Here is a 25630-nt window from a genome sequence, read left to right as displayed (position 1 = left end):
ACATAAACTCTTTGCTTTTTTTCTTTTGGGTTAACTAGTCCCATTTTTAGATGGGGAAATTAGAGGTACAAACCACCCCCACTAGATGAGTCAATTAGGATTTTCCCCCCACTAGATGGGGAAATTAGAGTCTCCTCCTCAAGTACAAAAATAAAATAAAATAAAATAAAATAAAATAAAAAAATAAAAATAAAAATGAGTTAAGTTGACCGTGTTTTTTTGTGTGTGTATTTGGAAGGAGAGACCCTAACTGGCAATCTAGTTGGGGGGGGGGGGGGAATTTTAATTGGTTTATCTAGTGGGGGGTAACACTAACTAACATATATATATATTTTTTAAATGAAACTGAGGGTTAAGGAGACCCCAACCTATATTAAAATTTTGGAATTCTTACATAGATCTTCCCAGTCTTGTCCTCCTCAACAATATTCAACAACTTTTCATCAAGAGGAGGTACAAAATAGCTACATTCTTGGTCCTTCCTATTCAATATTTATACTGCCCTCAGATAGTCAAAAGCCACCATTACTTTTCTCTTCTATAGCTGATTACATCCTTGCAACCCTTTATAAATTGCATTCAATTATTGGAACAAAACTGATCTTACCTCATTCCTACCATTGTAACATAGTAGAGTATTTCCATCTGCATCCCTAATAATACCCCCATAACTTGCTATATCATCATTCAGTGAATCATCTGTGTTGAGTTTATAGATGTACCCTTCAGGCTTTGTCCATATACAACTCTTGAGGTTAAGAGATTGAAATTCAACTCTTAAACCCAATCTATTCATCAATACTCTTGCAGCAGTGGCATCCTTAACTGTAACCAGTTTCTCCTGTAGATACTTCTTCATGTCTTCTAGGAGTCTAACCCATGGTACTCTAGTGTTCTTGAACGTCCTCAAAGTTCTTTTAGTCCAAATGTAAGTAATGGTTGCACATATATAAGCTTTGAGCACTTTTGCTTCTAAGCTATTATTGATACACATCCTCATAAGGAAATGGCACTCTCTATTTACACTTTGAGTCGGATAGCTTAAACCTAGTAATTGCTTCACACTTGCCCAAATTTCCAGAGTATAAGTACAACTGAAGAACAAGTGCTTGGAGTTCTCTCTGGGTCCTCCACACTGGCAGCAGGAAGAATGTTGTAAAATTTTCCTTTGAATTAACATATCCCGAGTTAGTAGACTCCCTTGAGAGAGATTCCATTAGTCCTTTTTATTATTATTTTTTAAAAGTGTGCTTTGGAGGGTCTTGACAATTGTTTAGTAAGAAATTATACGATCCATTGACCTCTTGAAAAGACCACAAGTACAGGGTTAAGTCGCAAATAAGCAATAGTAAATCTATTATCTATATACTAAAGCAGAGACCTCTAATGGAGGATTTTCTATCTCTTATGTGGCACTCTAATATGAGAGTTAACATTTTCTCTCTCTTATGTGGCACTCTAATATGAGAGTTAACATTTTCTCTCTCTTATGTGGCACTTTAATATGAAAGATAGTCTTTTCTAATAGTCTACAATCCCACGTATATGGAATCTCTTTGGAAAGTTTGAGTATATTTATAATTCTTATATTTGGAGAGTTTGAGTGTATTTCTAATTCTTATATATTTGATCAAATAAAAAAAATTGCTAAAAAATAGGTGATTTGTAAAAGTAATTTTCTATTATGAATCAAACACTTTTAGTGTTCCAATTATTATATATTTGATCAAATAAAAAAATTTGTTAAAAAAAATAGGTGATTTGTATAAGCTAATTTCATATTACAAATTATACACTTTTAGTGTCTATGATAAAACACCGACTTATTTTAAATATATCCTTAACGTGGCCTCAAAAACACTACATATTTTTCAGTTAATAACTTATTATAAGGTGTAAAATCAGCTTCTCACGGTTCCCCACATTCTCTAAGGATTATGTGAGATATACCGAATTAGAACACTCTAAATGTTATTCGTATAACCCTTTTATATATCTGGAATTTGTTGACTATAACAATCTAGATTTTGTATTTGGATATCATCGGGAAACACAAATGAACTCAAAAGAAAAATTGTATTTGGCACTTGGTAAGCAAAATCTTAAGTATATGTACTTAACTAATTTCATTTATAAACAATACATTTAGAATGACATGATCTTATCTGTTATTCATGTTAGAATTGAATAAGTATATTTTGTATATATACAAATAATCACATAGAAAAAAAGAAAATACTTGGGGAAGTATTCTAAGTAGGTGAACGCATTTTCATGAAAGAGATTTTTTTTTGTATTCATCAATTCATCGTAGAACACGTTCATGTGACAAATATTTTCAAGTGGGAGTAGTGTATTCTTTGAGGATATGGAAACAATCAATCTGTTTTAGTGATTTGATAGATATTTTAGTGATTTGTATAAATTAGTACGTAAGCCGAGCGGTGATGATTTACCACTAAATCACCATAAATCTAAGAAAACTATTATACAAGCTAGATCGAGTTTAAGATAATTCTATTTGAAAATTACGGATTAATATCTTAAACCACAAAGTGAAGAAGCTATCTCAATTTAATCTCTTAGTTTCCAAGTACTTATGCACCATAATCGCTATTCATTAACGTATTTCAATTTATTTTTAATAAAAATATATTTTGATTCAAAAATTTGTGAGATATTTTTTAAAGCCTTTTCAGCACGCAAAATATTTTATAGATCCCGGACGTATGCCCGGGTCCAAAATCTAGTTTATAATAAAATAGTGTACATCATGTTTTGAATGTAACTTGCTCTACGTATGTAGTTTATGTGAGTAACTTTGTGAGGTACGTCGGATTACTTGTTGATTTTACTTTCACTTGGGCCATGATTACTTCCACTCAAATATTGCTTCAACTACTTGAGCCAGTCTCGGCTCAGTAGGCCTTGTAATTCGTTCAATTTTACTTTTAGAAGCTACAAATCTATTCTAGAAGGAAGAGCAGTGTGGGCCCCACAAGTTTCCCTATCTGGCGGCTACAACTTTTCCTCCCATCTTATGACGTGGCGGATCCAACCTTCCTTCAAACTAGTTCATCCAACTTGATGGAACAATCAACATCCAAAACTCCCCTTCCCAACATAGTCAACATTAGTTGCTAGGTCTGTTTATGGGCCTATTTCTCTACAGGCTTATGGGCCACAAAAGCAACATTCTCTACGGGCTTGTGGGTTTGATCAACAAACCTTGCTGGGTATGAGCCTTCACTATAGGTGAACATTTAAAGCCTAGAAACATGAGTAGGGGTGTGAGCGCACCAAGTATCAGGGGGTAGGCATCGTGGGTAGGGGTGGCGCGCCAAGCGACAGGGGGTAGCGTCGTAGGCGCGTCGAGGCATCGCCAGGCCATAGGCACGGGCAACCCCTAGTAACTTATATGTAATAAGAATAGACACCCATTTATCAACCAAATTATTTTTTACAAACTCTATTATTCGTCTTTGTCTCGATTTTCATCTTATTCTTTAATTTTATGTTCTCATTCATATAGTTCTTAATCTATTTGTGTGCATTGTAATCTCATTAAGATCTCCAATTTTTTTTTTGGCAGAATATTTGAGGAAAAAATAAGGGTAAAGATAATGGCATATTTCTTCGCTCTTGAGAAACAACACCAGCGTTGCTGCTTGGTACAAGAGTACAAGATAGAGGATTCACTTTGTCCTGTTTGGCAGCATGGATAGGCCAACTAGTAGAAGGAATAAAGCCCTTGATAACATGTGTTGATGTTTGATCTAGTCAATTTTATGAATAGGGGCCACAACTAATGAGTAAGTTGTGAACCGGGTAAATTGCTAAACCACAAAACCGTGTATAGCGGTATCTCTTGGTTTAGGAGAGATAACAATATACAATAGATAAATAGATGAGAGAAAAAACTAAAGAAGACTTTCCTTGTATTTTGCTCGTCTCTTTCCTTTCTCTTTCTAGTTTCAAGCATCCTACCATCATTTGACTTTGTTTAAACTCTATGGAAACTTCCTACTCACTTTCTCTTCTCTCCCACGTCCTATTTTACCCACTTTCTTCCATTTATTACTAATATTAACTATAAAACACACAAATCTACTATAGATTTCGGGTCGGGCCATTATCGGACCAGACAATATGTCCAGAACTAACTCAATAATCTTATCAGACTAAAAGTAAAGTCTAAGTCCTTAAATTGTCTTATTAGTTCAGATTCAATCGGGCTTCGAATTTGTCCCAGCCCATTGATAACCCTAGTCACCCAACTCATCGTAAAGAATAAAACGAGCCTACACCTTGCTAACCACTAAACACTTCAACAATTTCAAAAAACGTTTCACCTTCTAATTTTGCAGTGTTACTGAACAAAATCATATCAATTTCATACTAATAACTTAATAAGTATTGAATTTCAAGGTTTTTATTTTAAAAAACTTAACACCTGAAAACCTTATTTTTAAAAATAAAATTAAAAAAGGCATGTCTTTTAACCTATTATCAGTACAAAAATAAAAGGGGGAAACAGCAAATTTAAAAGAACAATAAATATTTAGAGAACACAAAATCGAAATTAAGGTCTGAAAGAGAAATTAATAAAAAGCAAAGTAAAGAAAAAGGCAGACACTTACAGCAAAGTCGTTGGCATCAATACTGGAATCTGATAATGATTGAGTACCTACACGGTTTCTTCCCTTAGTCGTCGTTGATATGATTCTGTTGTGAATTTGACTGGTTAGTGAGAATATGGAAAATGGGCGAAACCTTGTTCATTCGAACACAGCAGCAGTAAAATAGGAACATGGGAGTTCAAGGTGTGGCCACATGGGCCGCTCAGTGGAGACTAGAGACCACCAGTCTTGGACTTTGCACTATTTTTCTAAAACATTTGTTGATATATAGCACCAATTTTATTCCAAAGAAAAAGGAATTCAAATGCGCTTCCTATCCCAGACTATTGAGCCAATAACATATCAAGATCCCTGTTAAAGGTAGCCATACTAGAAAATAAAAGATAGCAATCATAAAAAATGAGAAGAATGCACAGAGATAAGGATAGGCTTTGTCAATGATTAAAATTGCTAAATACAACCCTGACAATTTGAACAACTAAAGAGGTATACATATCTTTCAAATCTCTTTAAAAATCAGGACGAGGTTTCTAGGTTTCTACCAATTCATTATGAAAACTTTAGAGCAGCTGTGGGTACCATAATTAGTGAGATGGAGGTAACCTCTCTCTTTTTTAAATAGGTAATCTTTCAGATACCTACCAAATAGGATAAAATCTGATAATTGTCATCTTACCTTTTAGTAAACTAGAAAAAATATCTATGAATAACACACGTGATTATAAAGAATAACATATGTATGAATGTACAACATATCAAAAAGGTGAGAGACTGATAAATAATAAAAGTTATGAGATAATGCTAGAGCAAGTCACTATGAGGGGAAATAGGGATTTATTGTCACCCTTATGGAGCCAAAAATCCTTGCCCAATGCAAAAGTGGCAATGAAGATATTTTGTAAGGTTTCTGACAATCATTATGAAAACTTTACTACCGAGATTGTTACCATAATGAGCTTCGGATGGAATTTTTTATTCTGTCTCATGTTTTTTTTATTTCTAAAAATCTCCTTAACTTATTTCTAACAATCTTGAAGTGAATGTTTTTTTCATGCCTTTCATTGATGTGAGATATACAACCATTTGGTGGTGCAATTTAACGCCTATACTGGTTGTTCAAAATTTTAATCGTTGACGGGTAGCATGTACAGTGATTTGGTGACAAAAAGAATATGTTGGAATGGAGACGGATTTGTGTACAGGTTCAATATCTAATGGAGATTAGTGTTATCTTTCAACAAACACCACAAACGTCCAATAAGTCTCATTAGGCGTTTGGGAAGAAGACGTGATCGACTAGTATAAACGTTGCAAAACTTACCAGATGGCATTGGACGTATTACAAAATTCTGCCAAGTCTTCCCGCATTTTAGTTATGTGTAGATGAGGTCAGACGAGATTTGGTTTGTTTAATGCATGGACCAAAATACAATCGATATATCCTTATATATAACAATATATATCGAATGTTTTTTTTGCCTTTCATTAATATCGATATACAACCATATATGGTGCAATATAGAACCTTTTTTCCTATACTATATGTTCAAAATTTCGATCGTTTATATAGCCATATACAGATGATTTGGTGACAAAAATATATGATATATATGGAGTTGGATTTTTGTACCATTTTAAAATATAAATGGATATTTCCAATATATTTCAACATATATATCCGATAGGCGTTTGGATATTATATTTCGACTATATCCGATATTTGCAATATTTTAAATGGCGTTGGACGTATTAAAAAAAAATAGATATAAGAAATATCCGATATATCCCGATATTATCGGTTTTGGGTGATATATGAGATCGATATCGATATTTGGTTTGTTTAATGTGAGCTCCAACTGCAAATCTTGAGCTTAAGCTAGGTCTAGAACTCTTTATACTTTGATGGCTTTTGTAATTTCCAATTATGTGTTCTTCTCGTCTCAGTCTATGGTTGGATAGTAGTTTGTGTTGGTTGAATTCACTCTATTGAATTTGGTACCATCCAAAATCAAATTGGAAAGACTTGCACCCGCAATTATTGTGCGGCACGGTTGAAATTGGAAACGGTCGCCCACTTTTGGAAATCAATTGTTGCCCATGCCCGTGTGAGTTCAACCAAGGAAAGAGGAAGCCAAATTGTTGTAAAGCAAAATTCATAGGGAATTTTCAATTTTGTGAGAGAAAATTTGGGAGTTCCCTTGGCATTATTATCTCCATTGGTTTTGTTGGTAAACATAGGCATGGCCAAAACACGTTCAAATCTTTAATCTCTTTTTTTTTTCTTGGCGATTGAGTATCTTGGTAAGTGGTTTATGTTGACTTTTGTTAGGAGTTTTGGTTGTTTATCGATTTTATATACCGCTATTGTTAGTATCGCGCTTCCATTACATCCTTTTTTTATTGCTGCCATTGTATTGAATTGATGTGCCTCCCTCGTCTTGGGAGACAACAGTTTGTATTATGTTGAGTAGTTATTTCAGTTTTTTTGCAATGAATTTAACTGTATCTGAAGAGAACGGGTTTATTAAATTTCGAGTCCTTAAAGTTTTTAAATCATTTGCTCTTCTGGAAAGTTTTAGATGTATGTATATATGACTAACACGTCACAATCATGGAGGAGACAATCCTAGAAATAAATATGGAAGTGTTAGAAAAATAGATTTGCACAAATTCATTAAGATATGAATGAGTAATTTGTCTCCCAAGTTATTCTATTTGAGATTAAATGGGTTTCACTTGAAACAGTTTAGAGTTTTTTTTTTTCTAAAGGGTGCATTGATTCGACTGAAAAGGAGCGACATTTCCAAATAGGCATTGGTTCGAAACAGTACTTTATGTTGAAATGGTGCGTCATTTCGAAACATGTAACTTTTCAAAGATGTGTCTAACTTTTTTAAAGAGTCACTGTGATGTTTCGAAAATGCACTACTCATCTATAAATAGTTGATAAATTTGGAGAGAAAGACACCATATCACACAATTTTGATTTTTCTCTTCTCGTTCTGTTTTTAGTCAAATATTATGTTGTGTTCGCTAATTCTATAGGATTGAAATGCTAGCTTTCTATATAAAGAAATCCGGGGAAAAATCAAACATAATGTTTCTACAATAGGCCAGGATTTAGATTTATACTGTTTGGTGATTGGTAAAAAATAAATACATTTAAATTGTATATTCCTAACAGTAAGGACATAAATATCTTGTTCCTTCAGATTTAGTCGATGGTATCTATGAAAATGCCCTGTTCTAGAGAAGCCACATCTCTGTGTAAATTTCCATAGAAAACTTCCTCTGTCCCCTTCTCGTTTTTCCATTGTTTATTGTAATTCGGCATCAATTGCAGCTCAATCAATACTTACTACTTAGCTAAGGGTATGCAACACTTGGCAATGATGTGTCCAAAAGCCTATGGCAAACCTAAGAACTGGGGCGTGTCAGATGCGATCGCAGCCAAACCCCCAACTGAAGAGTGTTTTGAACAAATAGCTTATCCTTGTATTATGTTTGTACCTAACATAGTCAATATTTACTTTGCAAACTATGGCCATATACTACAGATGTTTTGAATGTGGCACGACCAAATTCAATTCATTCCAATTGGGTTTGAGCAAATTCCATTTTTGAAGATTATCCATTAAGAAATTTACGAGATGCCAAACCTGAAATGAGATTTAGAAAAACATTTTGCTCGAGGTTTCATAACCCAATTGTTTCCCAGTTGATTTTTGGGCCAGTACGTTTTGCGTGTTCCTGACACACATTTGATCCACTTGCTTGCTCAGTTTTCTGTTTCTTCAATCTATCAATGCACTTTGAGTATGCTTTTAGGCAATCTTATTTGGTAGTCATTCGACTCTTTGAAGAACTTCACTTTTTCTGCAATTTCGCATTGCTGAACTCCCACCACTGTGAAGTGCTACAACTTCATCCTTGCTCCATCAACCTCTTTGTGGTGTATATACAGAGGAAGATAGATACACTTACAGGTCATCAAAACTTTTTGTAAGGACACTCTGGTTGTTCAAGCCCAGAACTCCCACCACTGTGAAGTGCTGCTTGACTGATCGAAAAGACCATTATCGGAATTAAAAGCGGACCAGTTTCCAGGTGATGCTAAAATGGAACTGGCAGGGTCCATCACGTTCATAAGATCAGCTTCGTCATTCTCTCCCAAGTAATAGTTGTTGTTGTTTTCATCATCTGAACAAGGTGCCGCTCTAAGGTCTGATCTTTCAAATGAAATGGCAGGCTTCTGTTCGTGTTCAGACTTGATAACTCTGTTATCTGGATCTCTCTCGGTGCTGTTTCCATCCGAGGCAAGTGGGCACGATCTTCTCTCAATTCTCGGCATTCCCCCTCTCTTTTCAGTCAGCTTCTGCAACTGTAGAATGATTGAAAAGCCATTATTATCTTATTATAACTTGAAACACAATTAACTGTAGGCACCAGAATTAATAGGAGAAAAAAGGACAAGTACCTGTATGTGTAACATTTCCTGCTCTTTCTTCATGGACTCGAATTGAGAAGCTAGAGCATCATAGTTTGCTTTTAGTAAGTCATACTCTCGCTCAAGCTGCTTTGACTTCCATCTAGCTCTTTTGTTCTGAAACCATATTGCAACCTGACGAGGCTGCAGGTCAAGTTCTCGTGCCAATTGAAGTTTTGTTCTTGGTTCGAGCTTTGATTCTGATTCGAACGTGGTTTCCATCGATCTAATTTGTTCATCACTGAATCTCCTCTTGTTTTTGTTCTTGTTCTTCTTGTTCTTCCCTGTGGTTGTTAGGGTTGAGTCTAGGCTCGTTGAGGGTTCTGCCTTTATTGCTTCAGATGGTGCTGGAAAACACCCCCCTTTCTCCAACATCTTGGCTTGTCTCAGTAGTGGTCACAGTTCATCTCCCTCAAGACCTTAACTACTACTATGCAAATAAAGAAGCAAGATGTATTCTCGGAATTGAATGAATAATTGAGATCTTTCCTTTTCTTTTTTATAAGGTGGTGGGTGGGTTTTACTCTCTCAGAGCACTGAGGCCTTCAGTAGTGTGTTGGAGATTCAGAAAAACGGTGTGCTCTGAGTTATATAAATGGGGTGGGAGAACTAGATTGTTTTGGGTTACATGGTGGGGATTTTGATTGGTCGCCCAACTTGCCCAATTGGATCAGATGTCGTGTAAAGCTTTGTTTCACTTGGCTTGTGATCGTGTCTAATTTCATTCTAACGGGGGACTCTTTGCTTGCCAATCTTCCTTTGGAAATGTAATGGCGTGTGGGATTTACTTAATATATATAATTTAATTTAATTAATCTCTTCATATTATACTGTATAATAATTGTGTTGTCCTAACTCATAATGATCAAAGCGACACAAAAGTCATTGTCACATTAAGGTTTAATTATTGCTTACTGTCTTTAAGTTGTTGTCTATGTCATTTCTAATTCTTGATTCATATCAAGAAAACGTGGAGCTTGGATCTAAAAAGGATGTTATGGGTATATGAAGTAATTGAATCACGTTATTTGTTCCTTGTTCGTATTTCTTTTGAGTCGGTGGAAGTGTGGAACAAAATTAGTTGTGGAAACTTAATATAAAGTTAAGCAGATTTTGGCATATCATGCACGAGGACACAAATAAGGGCTTCTATGCTGTTTTTCTATCTCAAAAATATTTCTTTTCAAGTCCGTTACCAGCGTACCACAGTACCACCTAATGGTTGTGTTACAAATATATTTGATCAAACTATCTTTTATTCATCCTAGATTTATAGATCTTATCAACAACAAAGTCGAATTCAAAGATGGTTCCAATAGGATATTATCCAAAACCATTCAAAATGAACTGTGATACTTGAATACTTGATGAGGTTGCTTTCACCATACCAGCTACATGGGTCCCATTATTAATACGTGTTGTTTGATTGCTAAGTACAACATCATTTGTACCGCACAAGTTTTCAGCCTAAGCATATCCATGTAAGAACAGAGAGAAGAAAGATAGCCGCATTTGCAAATTGCAACAGCAACAAGTCACAAACAACGTGTAGAAATTGAGCTCGCCTAATGCCGACAGAAAACAGCACTTTCCTTGTTTTAAGAGAATGCCACCAACCCAAAAACCAGACCCCTTGCGGTTTGAGCAAAACTTAATACTGAGAAAGCACATCTCTAGAATGCTTCATCAAACCCTTCCAGAAGCGCTGCATCATACAGTTAACCACATAAAACTTGTGAAACTCGTTGTCGACCAACCCACTGTGGAATTACATTAGTGTGTCAATAATAATCAATTAACGAAAATACATGTTGGCCGGATGTCATTAGAAAAATACGGAATCCACACATTAATCTTTATATATATATACTAAAAATATTGAGATTTCAACTAAACTTTAATTGCGTGGGGACAATCTGGTGTCTAACCAAATCAATTTTTTCGAATAGATTGTAAACATGTGTCCTCAACCAAAACATTCCTTTTTATCCATACACTCAAACTTTGGGATTTAGCTTCTCAACGGCACCTTTTGAATGGTAGTACACTAGTACGTGGTAAATTTCGTTGACAGATAGCATTTCTCTCTGTCAGGGCGGGCCAAGGAGTTTCGAGAGTATTCAACGACCAAAAAAAAAAATTAATGTTAAGTTTAAAAAACACATAAATAAAAACAAGTAACAAAAAATTTCGTAAAATTGAACTTCATTGATATAAAAAAAAAACAAAAACCAAACTCAATTGACACCAAAAATAGAAAATTCAATAGAAACATACAAATATTGTATTTTTGTGTACCACACATTCACATAAATACATCAATTTCTCAAAATAAATTCTACTCATATACAAAATAAACAAAACATCTTCCAAAATTAATACCATAATGATCTCAAAACAATCCTTAACGCTTTTTCAATTTTTCTTAAGAGAAGACTTTCTTAATTTCTTTAAACGATGGGATTGGCGGTCGTAATACTATTGATTTATTGGGCCATTTCTTTTAAGGCATAAACACCTCATTTGAATCATTGGATGGACACATGGCTATATGGGCCAAACTAAAACTAGTATTTTATTTTTCTTGGGCAAATTGAGGGCATTCACTTTAATGCCCTGCCTATATAGTGGGTCTTCCCCTGCTCTCAGTCGTTATCGTGGTTTCCAAAGATCTGCTAGAAAATAGGTAAAATGTGTCCCTTCCAAAATGCCTTATCGTGGTTTCCAAAGATCTGCTAGAAAACAGGTAAAACGTGTCCCTTCCAAAATGCTTCCACCGTGTAGAACTTCAACATACATTTTTTTTAGCTAACTTTTTTTGCTAGCCGGGTGTGTGGCTTTGGGGGAATCGAACTAGGGACCATTAGGGATCAAACCCAAAATCATACCAGATATGATGCCCCTCAAGGTTTCAACATACATCTATGTCTCATACTAATATTATGTCTCCTACCAAATTATCGAAAAATAAATACAAAATACTAATGCTAAGTTTTGTGGGCAGCAGCTTCAGTCACATGTTTAGTCTGTATGTATATGGAAAAACATAAACAAAATGGTGTATGAAGGAAAGCAAGCAAATTTCAATCTTGTTTGTAAGAACATAAACACTACCTTGCAAATTTCAATCTTGTTTGTAAGAACATAAACACTACCTTGAGAAAGGCACACAAGTGGACAAAAGTTACAATGTCTAGTTCTGACACTATCTTGTTGCAGAAACTAAATCTAGAACCAAGATTATCAAGAACCCCCCAGATATTAGAATGCTACTGGTTTCTACCACCCATAGGCATTATGAAAATTAGCACGGATGGTGCATCAAAGAGGGAATCCAGACATTGTTGGTTGGGGAGTTGTGGCAAAGAACTATTTGAGTGTTGTTAGTTTGTGTTGTTGGTATTGGGGGTTAGGTGTGGAGACTAGTTACATGGTAGAATGTCACGACATTATAGAAGGTACAAGGAGAGCACTTGAGCAAGGATGGAGGGACATATGGATAGAATCAGACTCACAAACCGTTATTTAAGTTTTTCAGTCGAATAAGGTGCATTGGAAGTTTAGAAATACATGACAGAAACTCAAACTAAATTGGGTGAACATCACATGCACATGGAGGGAAACCAACTTGGAACTTATTCTTGTGCTAATGAAGGATGTACTCTTGCATGTAGAGACCATAGATGGTGGACACATAGACCAGATTTCATACAAGCACTAGAGAACCCCCAATGCAACCTACTATGGGTTTACATAGAAGAAATCTGGCATGGAACACCATCCATGGCCACATCCCACATATGATGTAACATTAAATTTATTTTCCTTTAACTTTTTACCTTTAATACAAAATTACCCTTTAGCAAAAAAAAAAAAAAAAAAAAAAATTCGAATGGAATCTCAAAATTTCGTTGAATATTTTGGTTTTTGAAAAAAAATCAAAATAATGAGATTAGAGTTGAAAAATATAAATTTTGAAGTTTAGTTCAAATACACGAATGCCGATTTGTATGTTGGTTTTTGGAACTATTGGAATTCTTGAAATTCTAAAGTCCTGAGTTATGCTCGTTAGGGAAGTTTTTTAAGTTAAATCTATTATATATATTTTTTTATTTGTTTTTTTTTATCGGTAATATTTTTTTCATTCATACTAATTTGTAAATAAAGGTTTTACAACATTGTGTACCCAAAAATGCATATTTTAGTGCCCAATCACTGCATAAACTAATGGCTCTTTCCATTGCTACCTCTCCCTTCTCCTTATCCAACAAAAAATATAAGGTTAACGAGTATTACCCCCCTCTCAGATGGGAAATTAGGGTCTCCCTTCTAAATACACACAAAAAAAATACGGTCAACTCAATTTGAGTTTTTGTGTGTGTGTGTGTGTGTGTGTGTTTAGGAGGGGAAAAACCCTAATTTCCCATCTAGTAGAGGAGAAATTCTAATTGGCTCATCTAGTGGGGGTATTACTCGTTAACCCAAAAATAAAAGATAAACAAGAGTTCACAATGCACGATTATTATTATTATTATTTGGGGTAAAACACACTGCATGAATTAAACAAGATCGAACACAATTTTGAGAATATGTTCCTTAAGTTGACATCCTGCAGCTCCTTCTCCACTGTTCCTAAATATTTGCGTCAGGTGCACGTTATCTCCCGAAATGTGAGTGTGTTCCAGCATCTGCTTCTGGAGGAGTCAAGTAATTAATTATGCTCTCATGCATTCAACCTCCATAGCATTATAAACATGTTACAATGCTATTATATATATGTTACACTGCACCTAGCAATTTCTCTTCATGATTTAGATATATAACAACACCAATACTTTTCCCAATTTCCTTATTAAAATAAGGACCATAAAAAAATGATATATCTCTCTCCTTTAAATAACGCGCCCTAGTTACAGTAGAATTCATACGTCATTTTTCGTTTTTCCGATTTTGCCATCGCCAAACACTATTATTACAACTCATGCCACAGCCCATGCCATCCGAAATTTCGATAATTTTATCGGAAATTCCGGACAAATTTTCACACTATTATTACAACCCATGCCATCATAAATTCCGGACAATTTTTTTTTTAATCCCGACAAATTTATCATATTTAGTCTAAATTAGTGGGTTAATGGCATAGTTAGCAATTCGTAATACGACAAAAATTCAATACGGAAAATATTCGAATAAAATTCAAGCTTCAATAAGAATTCATTTTTTCAATTCGGATTAAAAAAAACAGAAACGACAAAAGTTCGGGTTCGTAAGTAATTCAAATATAATACAAAGCTAAAAAAAAAAAATACAATAAAATTTGACAACATACTAGCAAACTTATAGTGACAATACGAATAATTCACAAATAATTTGCAAATTAATGATTTCTTACCAAATTAATGGATTATTCGGTATCATTGAAAAATACGACCTTTTTAAACGTTTTCCCAATTGAACGAATAATTCACCAAATTGATAACTATGGTTAGTGGGACCTCCTTACATCTAGAGCAACAAATCGGGTCAGAAATTTAAATTTTTAATGATTGATTCAAATTTGAATTTTGAATTGGAGCTTTTTATTAGCCCGATTGATTTCGGTTTCGGATAGATAACATAAAATAAGTGTGAAAAACAACAGGCACATCGTGTGTGCGTGCCAGAATAGATTTCACGCTCATTGAGCGTGCCCATAATACTAGTTTAAGTAAAAGCTTTGTTGTCAGCTTGTCAACGATAATACACATCAATCCAAAAACTTACTGTGATCCAGAGGTGTTAGGGCTTGGGCTCAATCTTGGCCCAATCTGGAAAGAGATATCCCTAAGCTTAGTGAACATTTAACCTTGATTCAATATTAGTCACACTCCCTTAACTTTCAAAAGTTTGAATCCGAAAACCTAACTTTACCCAGAAAAAAAACTAGTCCAAAAATCTAAGACGTGATTCCCAAACTAAGGCTTCCAACAAAGCCACTTGATAAAACTCTAAAACTAAAAATCATCGGGGCAACCACTATCTTAGATTTTTTTTTTTTTTGGTATAATAATCAAATAGCCATGGTTAAGCAAAGATGGTCATAAGCGCTTTGGACCGGAGTCCAATATGACTTACAATAACAAATTACAAGCCCAACCGTTTTGCCACACTTTTTTGTTGCCAAGAGTCCAATGTATGATATCAATTAATTCAAAATTATTACAAGTTTTTAGTCAGATCACTACAATTGATCAATAAAATTAGACAAATGAAAATTGGATTTTTTTTTTGGTTCTTGAAGAAATTATTGTTTTGATTTAATTTATTGAATTTGAGATGGATTACGTATATACTCAAGTTATTTTCTTAAGAAAAATTTATGGGGTAGACTAATTAATTATGACAATTTATGCATTTCGTTATTTTTTTTTTAACGGGATTGATTACACACTTAAGCAAATAATAATAATAATGAGTAAAGAGTTCATAAAAATGCAAAAATAATAATAATAATAATAATCATGTAGTCAGTTTGTTAATTTCGTAAATAGATGTGCGGTTGGATAATTTTTATATTATTTTAGTGTGAATAGAACAAAAGATCAATTGTTTTTATGAAAACGTTTCTACCCTTATTTAACTTTAAATATTTTATTTTGTTTTGAATATATAAGTAATTATAATTATGATTAATCCAAAATGGTTGTTTAGTGAATATAAAAAAAAACCTTGGGGATGTGAAGCCGCTTAGGCTGAGTTCGATGGCTCCTTATCTCATAAGAAGTGGTGGCAAATCCAGCAATTTTTACCCCTCATCTCAATTTTACTCTCTCTATATATAAAGAGTAATTTGAGAGATAGAGAGTTCATTTTAAGCTAGTTTTATTATTATTATTTTTTTTTGGTAAACCATTTTAAGCTAGTTGAAATGTCTTAATGTGGCATGTGTCCCCACCAATCTTGTTTTCTATGTTATTTTTTTTTAGTAATTTCATTGTGGGCTCCCGATGAAGTGGCCACAATAAGTGGGTTTGCATTGTGCGCCATTGCCTCACCTTTTCTTCTCTCTATCTCTAAAATATTGGTTTATTCATTTTATTTTGAAAATCAAATAAATGTACCAAGAATATTGTTAAAATCTAACACGTGTAAGAGGATTTTTTAAGAAAACACTTAAATCTCCCAATTTTTTGACCTTTTTACTTAGGGAAAGTCAATCATGCTAATGATAAATTGATAATACCCAATAAATAAATAATAATCAGATAAATCATCAAACCTACACTTTTATATGAATTAAAAAGTAATATCGAAATTTGCTTATTTGTTGAATTTTCATTAATTGGTATAGTTCGAAATAATAGACACTGAAATGATAAAAAAAAAAAAAGTTCAAAAGCAGGAGTTTTGTTATTTTCTGCCATTCTTACTTTTCAGAGAAAATGGAAACGAAAATTTGCCTAAAAATTTCGAGATTTTGGACGCTATTCTTTTTCTGGCCAATAAACAATCGTGGCAAGAAAGGGGATGGAATGATGGAATGATGGATGCACGTTTGATAAGTGATAACTGTGAAAAAGAATCCCGAAATGGTAGGTGCCCAGTGACAACAACTCAACACCCCAAAGACAGCACCCAAAATCATCCCTGTCTGTTTTTTTTTTCCATCATCCAACTACGTTGTTATTTACTTACCCAGACTGTTTTCTTTTCGGTTGGGGATTTTGGGAAAGGGACCCACCCACCCTTTCCCTCCTTTCCCATAACCACCACCCACAACTTTCAATTGCTTCACCGCCCCCGACCATGGTCTTTCGATGATGCGCCTCAATTCAATATTATTACCAATTCAAAGGCCATGGTCATACCAGCAGCAGCAGCACGTCCATTGTTTTTCATCGAGTCGGTTTACGAACTCGTCACCATCTCCTTAATCACCTCCCTCATTCTCTTCTCCCTGGTATCTCTGGCCTTCGTCTTCCACATTCATCTTAAATCTCGACAATCTCGCCATCTCCAGAATTTCAATTCTCTTTGGTCCGTCCGCATTCTATTTGTCGTCTTAATCTTGTTTTGGGCTCTTACCGAACTTCTCCGTCTCCCCTTCACTCGCCGCCATCTTTTCCCTTCTCCGTCTTTAACCCAAGAAGCCTACTTATGCAAATGTCACATCGTTCTGTCTCTTGGTTTGTTCGAGCCTGGTTTCTTAGTCACTCTTCTTTTTCTAGTCAGTTTCTCCATTAAGCAAAAGGACCCCAACGACAAATTCGGAAGCGCCGTGGCCACTGTCTTTGCTTTGTGTCTTCCAATTCTATTGCTCCTAGGTTTCTTCATTTTCTTGGCATCTAAAACTCACTTTCCTCAAGTCTTCTGGGAAACCTATGTTGTCTTGAAAGGTAGCGGTGTTGGAGGTGGAGATGCTATTCTTTGCACCTACCCTTTATTTGGTACAATTATTTTCGGCACATTTGCTACGGCCTACATTTTGCTTTTCCTGTTGTCGTCTTTCAAAGTTGTTGCCTTGGTCATCAACAAAGGATTGCGAATTCGAATTTACGCGCTTGCATTATCTGTTTTGGTGGCATTACCGACTCAGGTAACGCTTCTTTCCTTGTCCATTCTGTCCAGACCGGAGGATCCAATTTTCAATGTGCTTGAACTTGTCATGTTCCTGGCTGTACTGTTATGTGCCATGGTTGGGGAGGGTATTGTGATAATTAGGCCCATTGCAGACGCGTTGGCTGTGGGAGGAAATAGTTGTTTATGGAGACATAATCGTGATCGTCAGCATTTGCCTGTTGTATTTGAAAATGTTCCGGTAGCATTGGAGGAAGGGAGTCATACTACAGCAAGCTAGAATCAAATCATTCTCATTCCCACATCTAATGGGAATGTTGTGTGGGTCTTAAGGGCATTTCGTTCAATCATGCTCCAATGAACGTTGCCCTTGTGTAAAAGAGCGGGAATGATGCATTGGTTGATTGTTTCCTCATGAAGCTGCTTTGTAAGATTTTTTTATTCATTTTTCCGAGTGGTTTTTAGGCCATATAATTTTACATTCATACAATTCATTTCTTTGGTGAATACTGTGTACTCACATACTGTCACATTTTATCCTCTCTTTTTTTTTTTTTTTGTTGAAACATGAACAAACTTTTGGCTTATTTACTTGGTAATTATCTTTTAGTTGCTTAACAAATAGGAAAACTATTTGTCACCCTGTGTGAGTTTATTTCTTGTTTAAACTCAGATTACATGTTCCATGAAGCGTTTTTCCAAAATGTATTCCTGCTTTTGGATGAGCCGTGATATTTAGCTTCCTAATAAGAAGAGGCGAAGAGCTTATCAGCAAGAACATAATTTGCAACCGACCTCCAGACAACTTCCTTCTCCTCCAACATTGAGGGGAAGAGTTTCAGTTTCAGTTTCAGTTTCCTTGTTAACTTTGTAGCATGTATACCAAGGGGCTATAAAGAGAATACTATCTCTGAGTCAATATAACTATGTTTCTGAACATTATCTTTGAAGGTCGATGCTCGGCACAATTGCTATGACTCCTACATATTGTTGTTCGCTTATAACTGAAATAACCTTAATACAGTGTAATAAAATTGAAGGGAAAAATCTTGTTGATTGATCGCTATTTTTGTATCCTCAACCATACTAATATTTTCTTGAATTGCTTATGTTTATGGATGACTAGGGGTCGGTTCTGACTTCTGAACACCAAATTCTTTAGTATGCAGCATCTGTAATTCTGTATTACATTTTAAAATCTATTTTTGCTTCCTTGGTAGACCACTCGACCATTTGTCCGGAATACAGTCGTGATACCTATTATAACGTGCCTATTTAAGTGCCATTTTCCGAAAGATTTAGGACACTTAGCATAAATTATGTTAGCATAAGTTATCTAATATTAGAAATTGGATTAGTTGAATCAGCTTTTTCATTGATAGAATATTTTGCACCATTTTCATTTTTCAGACTGTATTTTCGTTGACATTGTGGATGACCAGAAGTAGTAAATTAGTAATAAGTTTGTAGGATTTGTTCTGGATATGGGCTTTGTGGATGGCCAAATCCGATGGGCTTTGTGGATAAAATAAAGGAGCTCAAATGAATAAAGGAACACTCAACCAGTACATTATGATGGTGATAATGCCCAAGTCATTTGTCAAGTTTGTCACATCGTTTTTCTTGAAATTTTATGCCTGGCCATTGTGCGATTTGATCAGAGAGCCTGAAATTATGTAGACTGGAGAGGTCATCTTCAGCCATAGTCCTTAAGTTTCTATCGTAGTAGGAATTAGGCCACACATTGCTGATGGGTTCAAACGTAAAAATTGGTTAGAAACTGGGTCCAGAACAAGTCACCTTGCACTGTCAGCAGTTAGCTGATGACACAACTTTCTCAAAGTGTTTTAACTTTTAACCACTTTACTGAACCTTACTTACCAGTTACAACTTACCACAAAGTGGATATGAAATCCATATCCCAACTGTGTCTATGATAAGAAGTTCATGTGAATGGAATACGTTCGAAATTTTGGTTTTGATGACAAATCCAATCCAAATTCAATTGAGTTTCTTGTGTAGGTGTCTCTCAATCAAAATCTATGTTTAAATCGAAAATGAACTTCGATCAACCTTGACCTGACTCTAGCTCACAGTGGCCGGGTCTCAAATAAACCAAGATGGAATCCAATGATGGGTCCTCGGGTCTCAAGTAACATCCCCGCACCCACAAGGCCACAATTGGTGAATCACACGTCTTTGCACCACATCCCTTGACTTTTACAGCCTTAATTATTCCGTTTTTTCATCTGATTTGCTATGTATGTCAGTGTGTGTGTCTGGTGGAATATAATATTTCCAAGAAGAATGGACCATAATTCTGGAAAGTCAAGAGACTTCCGACCAATATATCCCTACTTCCACCTTGATTGCTTTTCTTTGCTTTGTTCAAAAGCAAACCCACTTAGAATGGCTGATACACTCCACAATCCATTTAACTACCACTTTCTACACTTTACATCTCACCTGCTAGATTTTCTTGACACTTTAATTTCAAAAATTTGTTGTTCTATTTAAAAACGGTAAAAAATATGTATTATGGCCCAGTATCGATCATAGTCATGATGTTGTTCTAATGGAAAAGAGTTGTTTCTGGCTTTAACCATACCTATCTGTCCTCCAATTCCAAGTACGAGTTGGCGATTTCATAAGATCGATGGCACTATGGCCAGGGTAAGAACTGTCAATTTTTCTCCATTGGCATCGAGACATATCCTCAAATTGACATTGAGACTTATCTTGTGGTATCACATCACTCAAACTTTAATACAAACCTGTCTTGTGAAGCATTTAAGCTCCAGGCCTGCACTAATCATATTCTTTCGTCTAATATTAGAACTACAAATAACTGAAACAGTAAATGGTACCTGCAGTAAGTCTATACACAAAGTAGGTTCAGAACTCCGAATGAAAACTATTATGAGGCCAAAGCAGCCTTAAGAATTATATATATGCTTCTAGGGAAGGCTTTTGAACGCAAGGGGAGGGCATATACACATCAAGTCATTAATACTTTGTTTTTGGTAGTTGCGTGTACCAATCATCATTGACAAATATATTTTTGCATCAAATTAAACGCGTTACATGACACTACCCAAACACGCCTTTGCTCTATAGTTGTATTACCTAAAAAGAAAAGATATCTCCCAAACGAAAATAGAATATATAATATATCTTACCAAGAAAAGAAAGAACATATACAATAATAACTTTAAGCAAAATAAAATGTTGCTTAAACTATGACGGTTCCTGCCCTCCCTCCTGGAACCTAGGACACCACTTTGTGTATACATTAAGCAAAGCTACCCAGCCTATTCTTATCTACACTACACGTATATATATAAACCCACCCCTTCTCTCTTTTTCGCTGGAAAAAAAATACATTCTATGTTTTTTGAGTAGAACTTTGATATCATGTCCAACTATCCTAAATCCTTAGGAGACTATTCCCTTACCTTCTTCAGTCTAGCTATTTCCACCTCTGATCCTTGGCCTTTTTCTCTTGTTTTCTTATAGGATTAGTGCAAGAGAAAAACTCACTACTGGTTCTTTTTTGCATTATTTCTTTCTCAATATACATATATGTTTCAAGAGATGGGAAGTGGAGACAAGCATCTCCTTCACTTCAATCTTCACTTGCCCCATCTTCATCATCATGGAAAGAACAAAGAAGTTAGAGACATCCCTAAAGGGTATCTTGCAATCATAGTGGGTCAAGATGCGGAAGAGCAACAAAGGTTTGTCGTTCCTGTTATGTACGTGAATCATCCATTATTTATCCAGTTGTTAAAGGAAGCTGAAGAAGAATACGGGTTCGATCAAAAGGGTACCATAACCATCCCTTGTCATGTGGAGGAGTTTAGGTATGTCCAAGATATGATTGATAGAGAGAGAACTTTTCACCACCACCACCACCATGTTGGTTGTTTTAGAGCTTGAAGATGATGATGGTTCAACAAATCAAGTCTTCTTTTTAAGCTTTGGATTATTTTTCTATTTGTTTTTTCTTGCTTCTGAAATGTTGTTGGTGAAGTTGCAGAACATCTTATTATGTAGGTATATATTAATGGTTTTGTTAACAACTTAGTAATTGAAGTAAGAATGAAAGAAGTAATTGAAGTAGTTTAGAAATTTCTTCTTTTTTTCTGGTAGAAGAAAATTTAGTCTTAACTTTAATTTTTCATTTATTTATTTCTTATAGATAGTTTGGTCTGATTACCTTTCTCCTATGTCAATGTGATAAAAATGAAGTAATTAATTAATGGTGGTATAGTAGATGTGAAGCAGAATGAATAAAAACTTAAAAGTGAGTTTATTGGGATAAGATTAGTGAGAGCCATTGCTTTTGGTTCGCTTGTGTATGTGGTATTGTGGTCACTTAAAAAAGTTGCGACATTAACGGGGAATTCTACTTTGGAATGATTGTTACTGCTTGTTTTTGGTTGGTGAAAGAGATATGAGATTTGGCCTCACTGTAAGGCAGGCTATGGTGATATCCAACTATAAAATGTTGCAAAATAAACCGGAGAATCACAAGTAATTTAACGACGAGAGATGCTATGTTATATTTGTTCTTTAAAGTGTCGAGATACAAAATAGGATTATCACTTTTAAAGTCAGACAGTCATGGTGGTTTTGTATTATAGAGTAATATCAGTTTACAATAAAATGGAATTGCTTATATGAAAAATGAAAATTGAATTTTTATATCAGTAGGACACGTTGATGTTCAGCGTGGTCCGGTAGGTTGTTTATATGGAAGATCTCAGTTCCTTATTTTGAGTTTAGTTTGACTTTTGTTATTATACTTTAATATTTTTATTACTCCATTTGAGTTGGCTTGATTTCGTTGTCGATTTGCGGTTTCCATTTTGACTTTTTATTACGGTGTGTTCACTATTGCTCAAAAAAGAAAATGCAAAAAATCGCAAAAAATATTCTATGCGTGGAAACTGGAAAACAAAATGTCCACAATCTCGCCGTCTTCTCCTACCGTCCTACTCTCTATCTACTTCAACCGAAAAAAAACCATTTAATTATTACTCCTAAAAATAAGTAAATTGGTGTTTACTTTATCTTTCATTTATGTAGAAAGACTTGATTTGCATTTAAATGAGAAAACCTACACGTATTTACTTAAATTGAACTTGCAAACATAGTGTTTCTACTCTAACTCGATCTTGTGTTCTTGAATTATTAAGAAGCTATATTGTTCTGATGCAGCTTATGTTCATGAATTTCCGATGGTATTTTGGATAGTAGTGCTTGGGTTGTTGGGCCAGCTATTAGCTAATCAGTGCTCACTTAGCTATTGTCTGGAAAAAAAAATACGACGTTGGTGTTGTATGTGTGGAACCTTCATTAATTTATGTGATTGAAGGATTATGTTCATAACAAACTATTAGTATTAGCTCTCAATGTTGTACATGTGAACGCTGAATTAGGCTTAAATTCCACTACGGTTAGAGCAATGAATTTAAGCTCAAGAATGCCAAGAATATCTGCTTGATCCAAGCTTCAGTTCATTACCAACAACCTCGAATTAATGTATACCTGTTTTGGTTGCTCTATTCTTCTGTAATGATGACAACCAACTTCCTTTAGATATCGAAAAAGATGATTCCTCTAATGTCCCACCACTATTTGAATAATCAGAATTAGCGCCAATTTAGTAAACAAATAATATGAAGCACTCCTTTGGGCTGAGTCTAATGGCTCTCTATTCCTTCAAAAGTAGAGAGCAAAGTGGTAGTTTTTACTTTTTAGGGTTAACTAGTATTAGCCCCATTAGATAAGCCAATTAGGATTTCCCCTCTACTAAATGGAAAATTAGGGTCTCTCCCCTAAATACACACAAAAAAAAAAGTCAAAGTGGATTGACCGAAATTTTTATGTGTGTATTTAGGGGGGAGACCCTAATTTCCCATCTAGTAGGGGGGAAATCCTAATTGACTCATCTAGTAGGGGGATAACACTAGTTCACCCTACTTTTTATCCTCATTTTATAGAGAGTAATATTGAAGAATGGAGAGTGGCATCAGTTGATAAGGGTGCAATTCGAGCTAAATGAGCTTTATCATGGCTAATTACACGAGCTTTAAATTTGCTCAAATTTCTCATAAAAAATAAATGGTGCGGTTATTTTACACTATAAATATGATATTTGAACTAAACGAGTCGAACTTCATCAAGCTCATTTGTTACACGAGTTTTTATTTGAGCTCGAGCTCGGCTCATATAGTAAACAAGCAAGCTCGAGCTGAGCTTAAACGAGCCAAGCCCAAGCCGAGCTCCGAGCCATCGGCTCAAATTCCACCCTTATCAGTTGAAATGGAGTAAATTGAAAAAAAATAAATGGTGCTACTTAAAGTAAGGGCGTAACTCAAGCCCTCAGCCTGCTCGGGCGGCCCTCATGTTTTGAGCGGAGAGTAAAAGTCTATATGTGAAAGCATGAGGGCGGCCCTCGTCTCAACCCTCAAAGTAATGCCCTCACAACTTTTATATATATATATATATTTTTGTTAGAAAGTACATAATTGTATAAATTAAATAGCAAAATGAAAAATATATTTTACATAAATTAGTGTTTTGTGTAGGCTCCTCAACATTACATGAAAAATCTAGTTCAAAATAACAAATTGTTCTCTTCTCGGGATATAAAGTTTTTAATCAACTTCAACTAATCAACATACAAATTATTCTATAACCTACAACACCACGTCATATTTTTAGTTTCGTTCATATACATTTATTATTGAATCATGTAATACATCGGCACATCAAACCTAAGAACAAAACTTTTGAATTTTATTATCTTACAAATTTTAGCTAAATTATTAATTAAGTGCATTAACTAAAGTCAAGATTGAGAAAACCTACTATTTAAACGTGATAATTAATTTATCGTGTATCAATTTAGCAAGATTATAATGTAAATAAAGAGTTTAAAAGAGTAATCAAACCCGACCCTCAAACCCGGCTCTCTGGCCCAACCCTCAATTCTCTAAAGAGAGGGCTGAGGTGAGGATTAGGGCTTTCACAATTTTAGCAATGGCCCTCATAGGCCTGCCCCTCACTACATGAAAGGGTCGGGCCGGCCCTCAAGTCATACGGGCTTCATGGTTTGATGGCTGGGCTAGCCCGACCTAACCCGTTTTACACACCTAACTTAAAGTGGCACATAAAAAAACTTAGATGTCATTTGGCGTCGGTTGAACTAGAGTGGAATTGCATGTGTTCCCACCAAACCATTGAAGTTGGGTAATAAATATGATGGTTTCAAACTACACAAGTTGAAATGGTGTAGAATGTCCAAACCATTGGGTGCAAAAATATACTCTCTATCCTTAAATTACTCTTACAATCCATTTTTAGAGATACAGAGTGAATATCATTAGACTCAGCCTCAATCGAATGGCAATCCACAACAATAGAATCAAGTAGAGGTCCAAAAGGATAACTAATCCATTTCCATGAACTAGAACCAAGAACAAGCATTTTCACATCAATAACAACCGACCCACAATATAACCCTCAGTGGAATCAACAAAAATTATTCCACCAATAACAATCACGCCTTTCTTTCTTCGAGTGCAAGGAGGTAGTTTGAGCAGCTAGCCGATAACAGGATTAGAGACACTCACATTTCCATCTGTGTCCTCCAGTAATAGCAAACCATTGAGAGTACCTTCTACAAAAAGTTTCACTTAATTCTTAACTCAAGGACAGTAACCTTTTCATTCTTTGATTTTGACCTATATCAGGATGAACATATCCGGTTTTCATTTGTTTTCTTGACACAACATTACCTCTGGTATCGATGACAATATATTCAGGAATGGCAATCAAATAAGGATTTCTGATTTCCCATCATCAACTTTTATTCAAATAGGAAGTTAGCTACATAAATCATAAGAAAAAAGAGATTGGTGAAACGAAAAACAAA

General features: G+C 35.0%; 3 protein-coding genes across 3 annotated transcripts; 2 read left to right on the top strand and 1 right to left on the bottom strand.

Moving 5' to 3' along the window:
- Positions 1-8209: 8209 nt before the first annotated feature.
- HB-12 (homeobox 12) lies at positions 8210-9895 on the bottom strand. The gene is made up of 2 exons (XM_086587574.1): positions 9118-9895; positions 8210-9021 (listed from the first exon to the last, which is right to left on the bottom strand). The coding sequence occupies exons 1-2, from the start codon at positions 9499-9501 to the stop codon at positions 8662-8664; spliced, it is 744 nt and encodes a 247-aa protein (XP_086443700.1). The 5' UTR covers positions 9502-9895; the 3' UTR covers positions 8210-8661.
- A 6700-nt stretch (positions 9896-16595) lies between these two features.
- Positions 16596-18751, top strand: LOC147473311 (uncharacterized). The gene is made up of 2 exons (XM_086587620.1): positions 16596-18112; positions 18359-18751. The coding sequence occupies exon 1, from the start codon at positions 16649-16651 to the stop codon at positions 17963-17965; it is 1317 nt and encodes a 438-aa protein (XP_086443746.1). The 5' UTR covers positions 16596-16648; the 3' UTR covers positions 17966-18112; positions 18359-18751.
- A 2166-nt stretch (positions 18752-20917) lies between these two features.
- LOC147473310 (auxin-responsive protein SAUR32-like) lies at positions 20918-21816 on the top strand. The gene has a single exon (XM_086587615.1). The coding sequence runs from the start codon at positions 21268-21270 to the stop codon at positions 21622-21624; it is 357 nt and encodes a 118-aa protein (XP_086443741.1). The 5' UTR covers positions 20918-21267; the 3' UTR covers positions 21625-21816.
- Positions 21817-25630: the final 3814 nt, after the last annotated feature.

Source organism: Coptis chinensis, unplaced genomic scaffold (genome assembly GCF_015680905.1).
Source record: "Coptis chinensis isolate HL-2020 unplaced genomic scaffold, ASM1568090v1 utg279_pilon_pilon, whole genome shotgun sequence".
NCBI classification, from domain to species: domain Eukaryota; kingdom Viridiplantae; phylum Streptophyta; class Magnoliopsida; order Ranunculales; family Ranunculaceae; genus Coptis; species Coptis chinensis.
Note: the sequence above shows the minus strand (reverse complement) of the source record. Positions and strands in the feature narration are given on the sequence as shown.

Coding starts and splice junctions, on each gene's coding strand:
- LOC147473310 (XM_086587615.1), top strand. CDS start 21,268: ATGTTTCAAGAGATGGGAAGTGGAGACAAGCATCTCCTTCACTTCAAT.
- LOC147473311 (XM_086587620.1), top strand. CDS start 16,649: ATGATGGATGCACGTTTGATAAGTGATAACTGTGAAAAAGAATCCCGA.
- HB-12 (XM_086587574.1), bottom strand. CDS start 9,501: ATGTTGGAGAAAGGGGGGTGTTTTCCAGCACCATCTGAAGCAATAAAG. Junction 9,022..9,117: donor AGGAAATGTTACACATACAG/GTACTTGTCCTT, acceptor ATCATTCTACAG/TTGCAGAAGCTGACTGAAAA.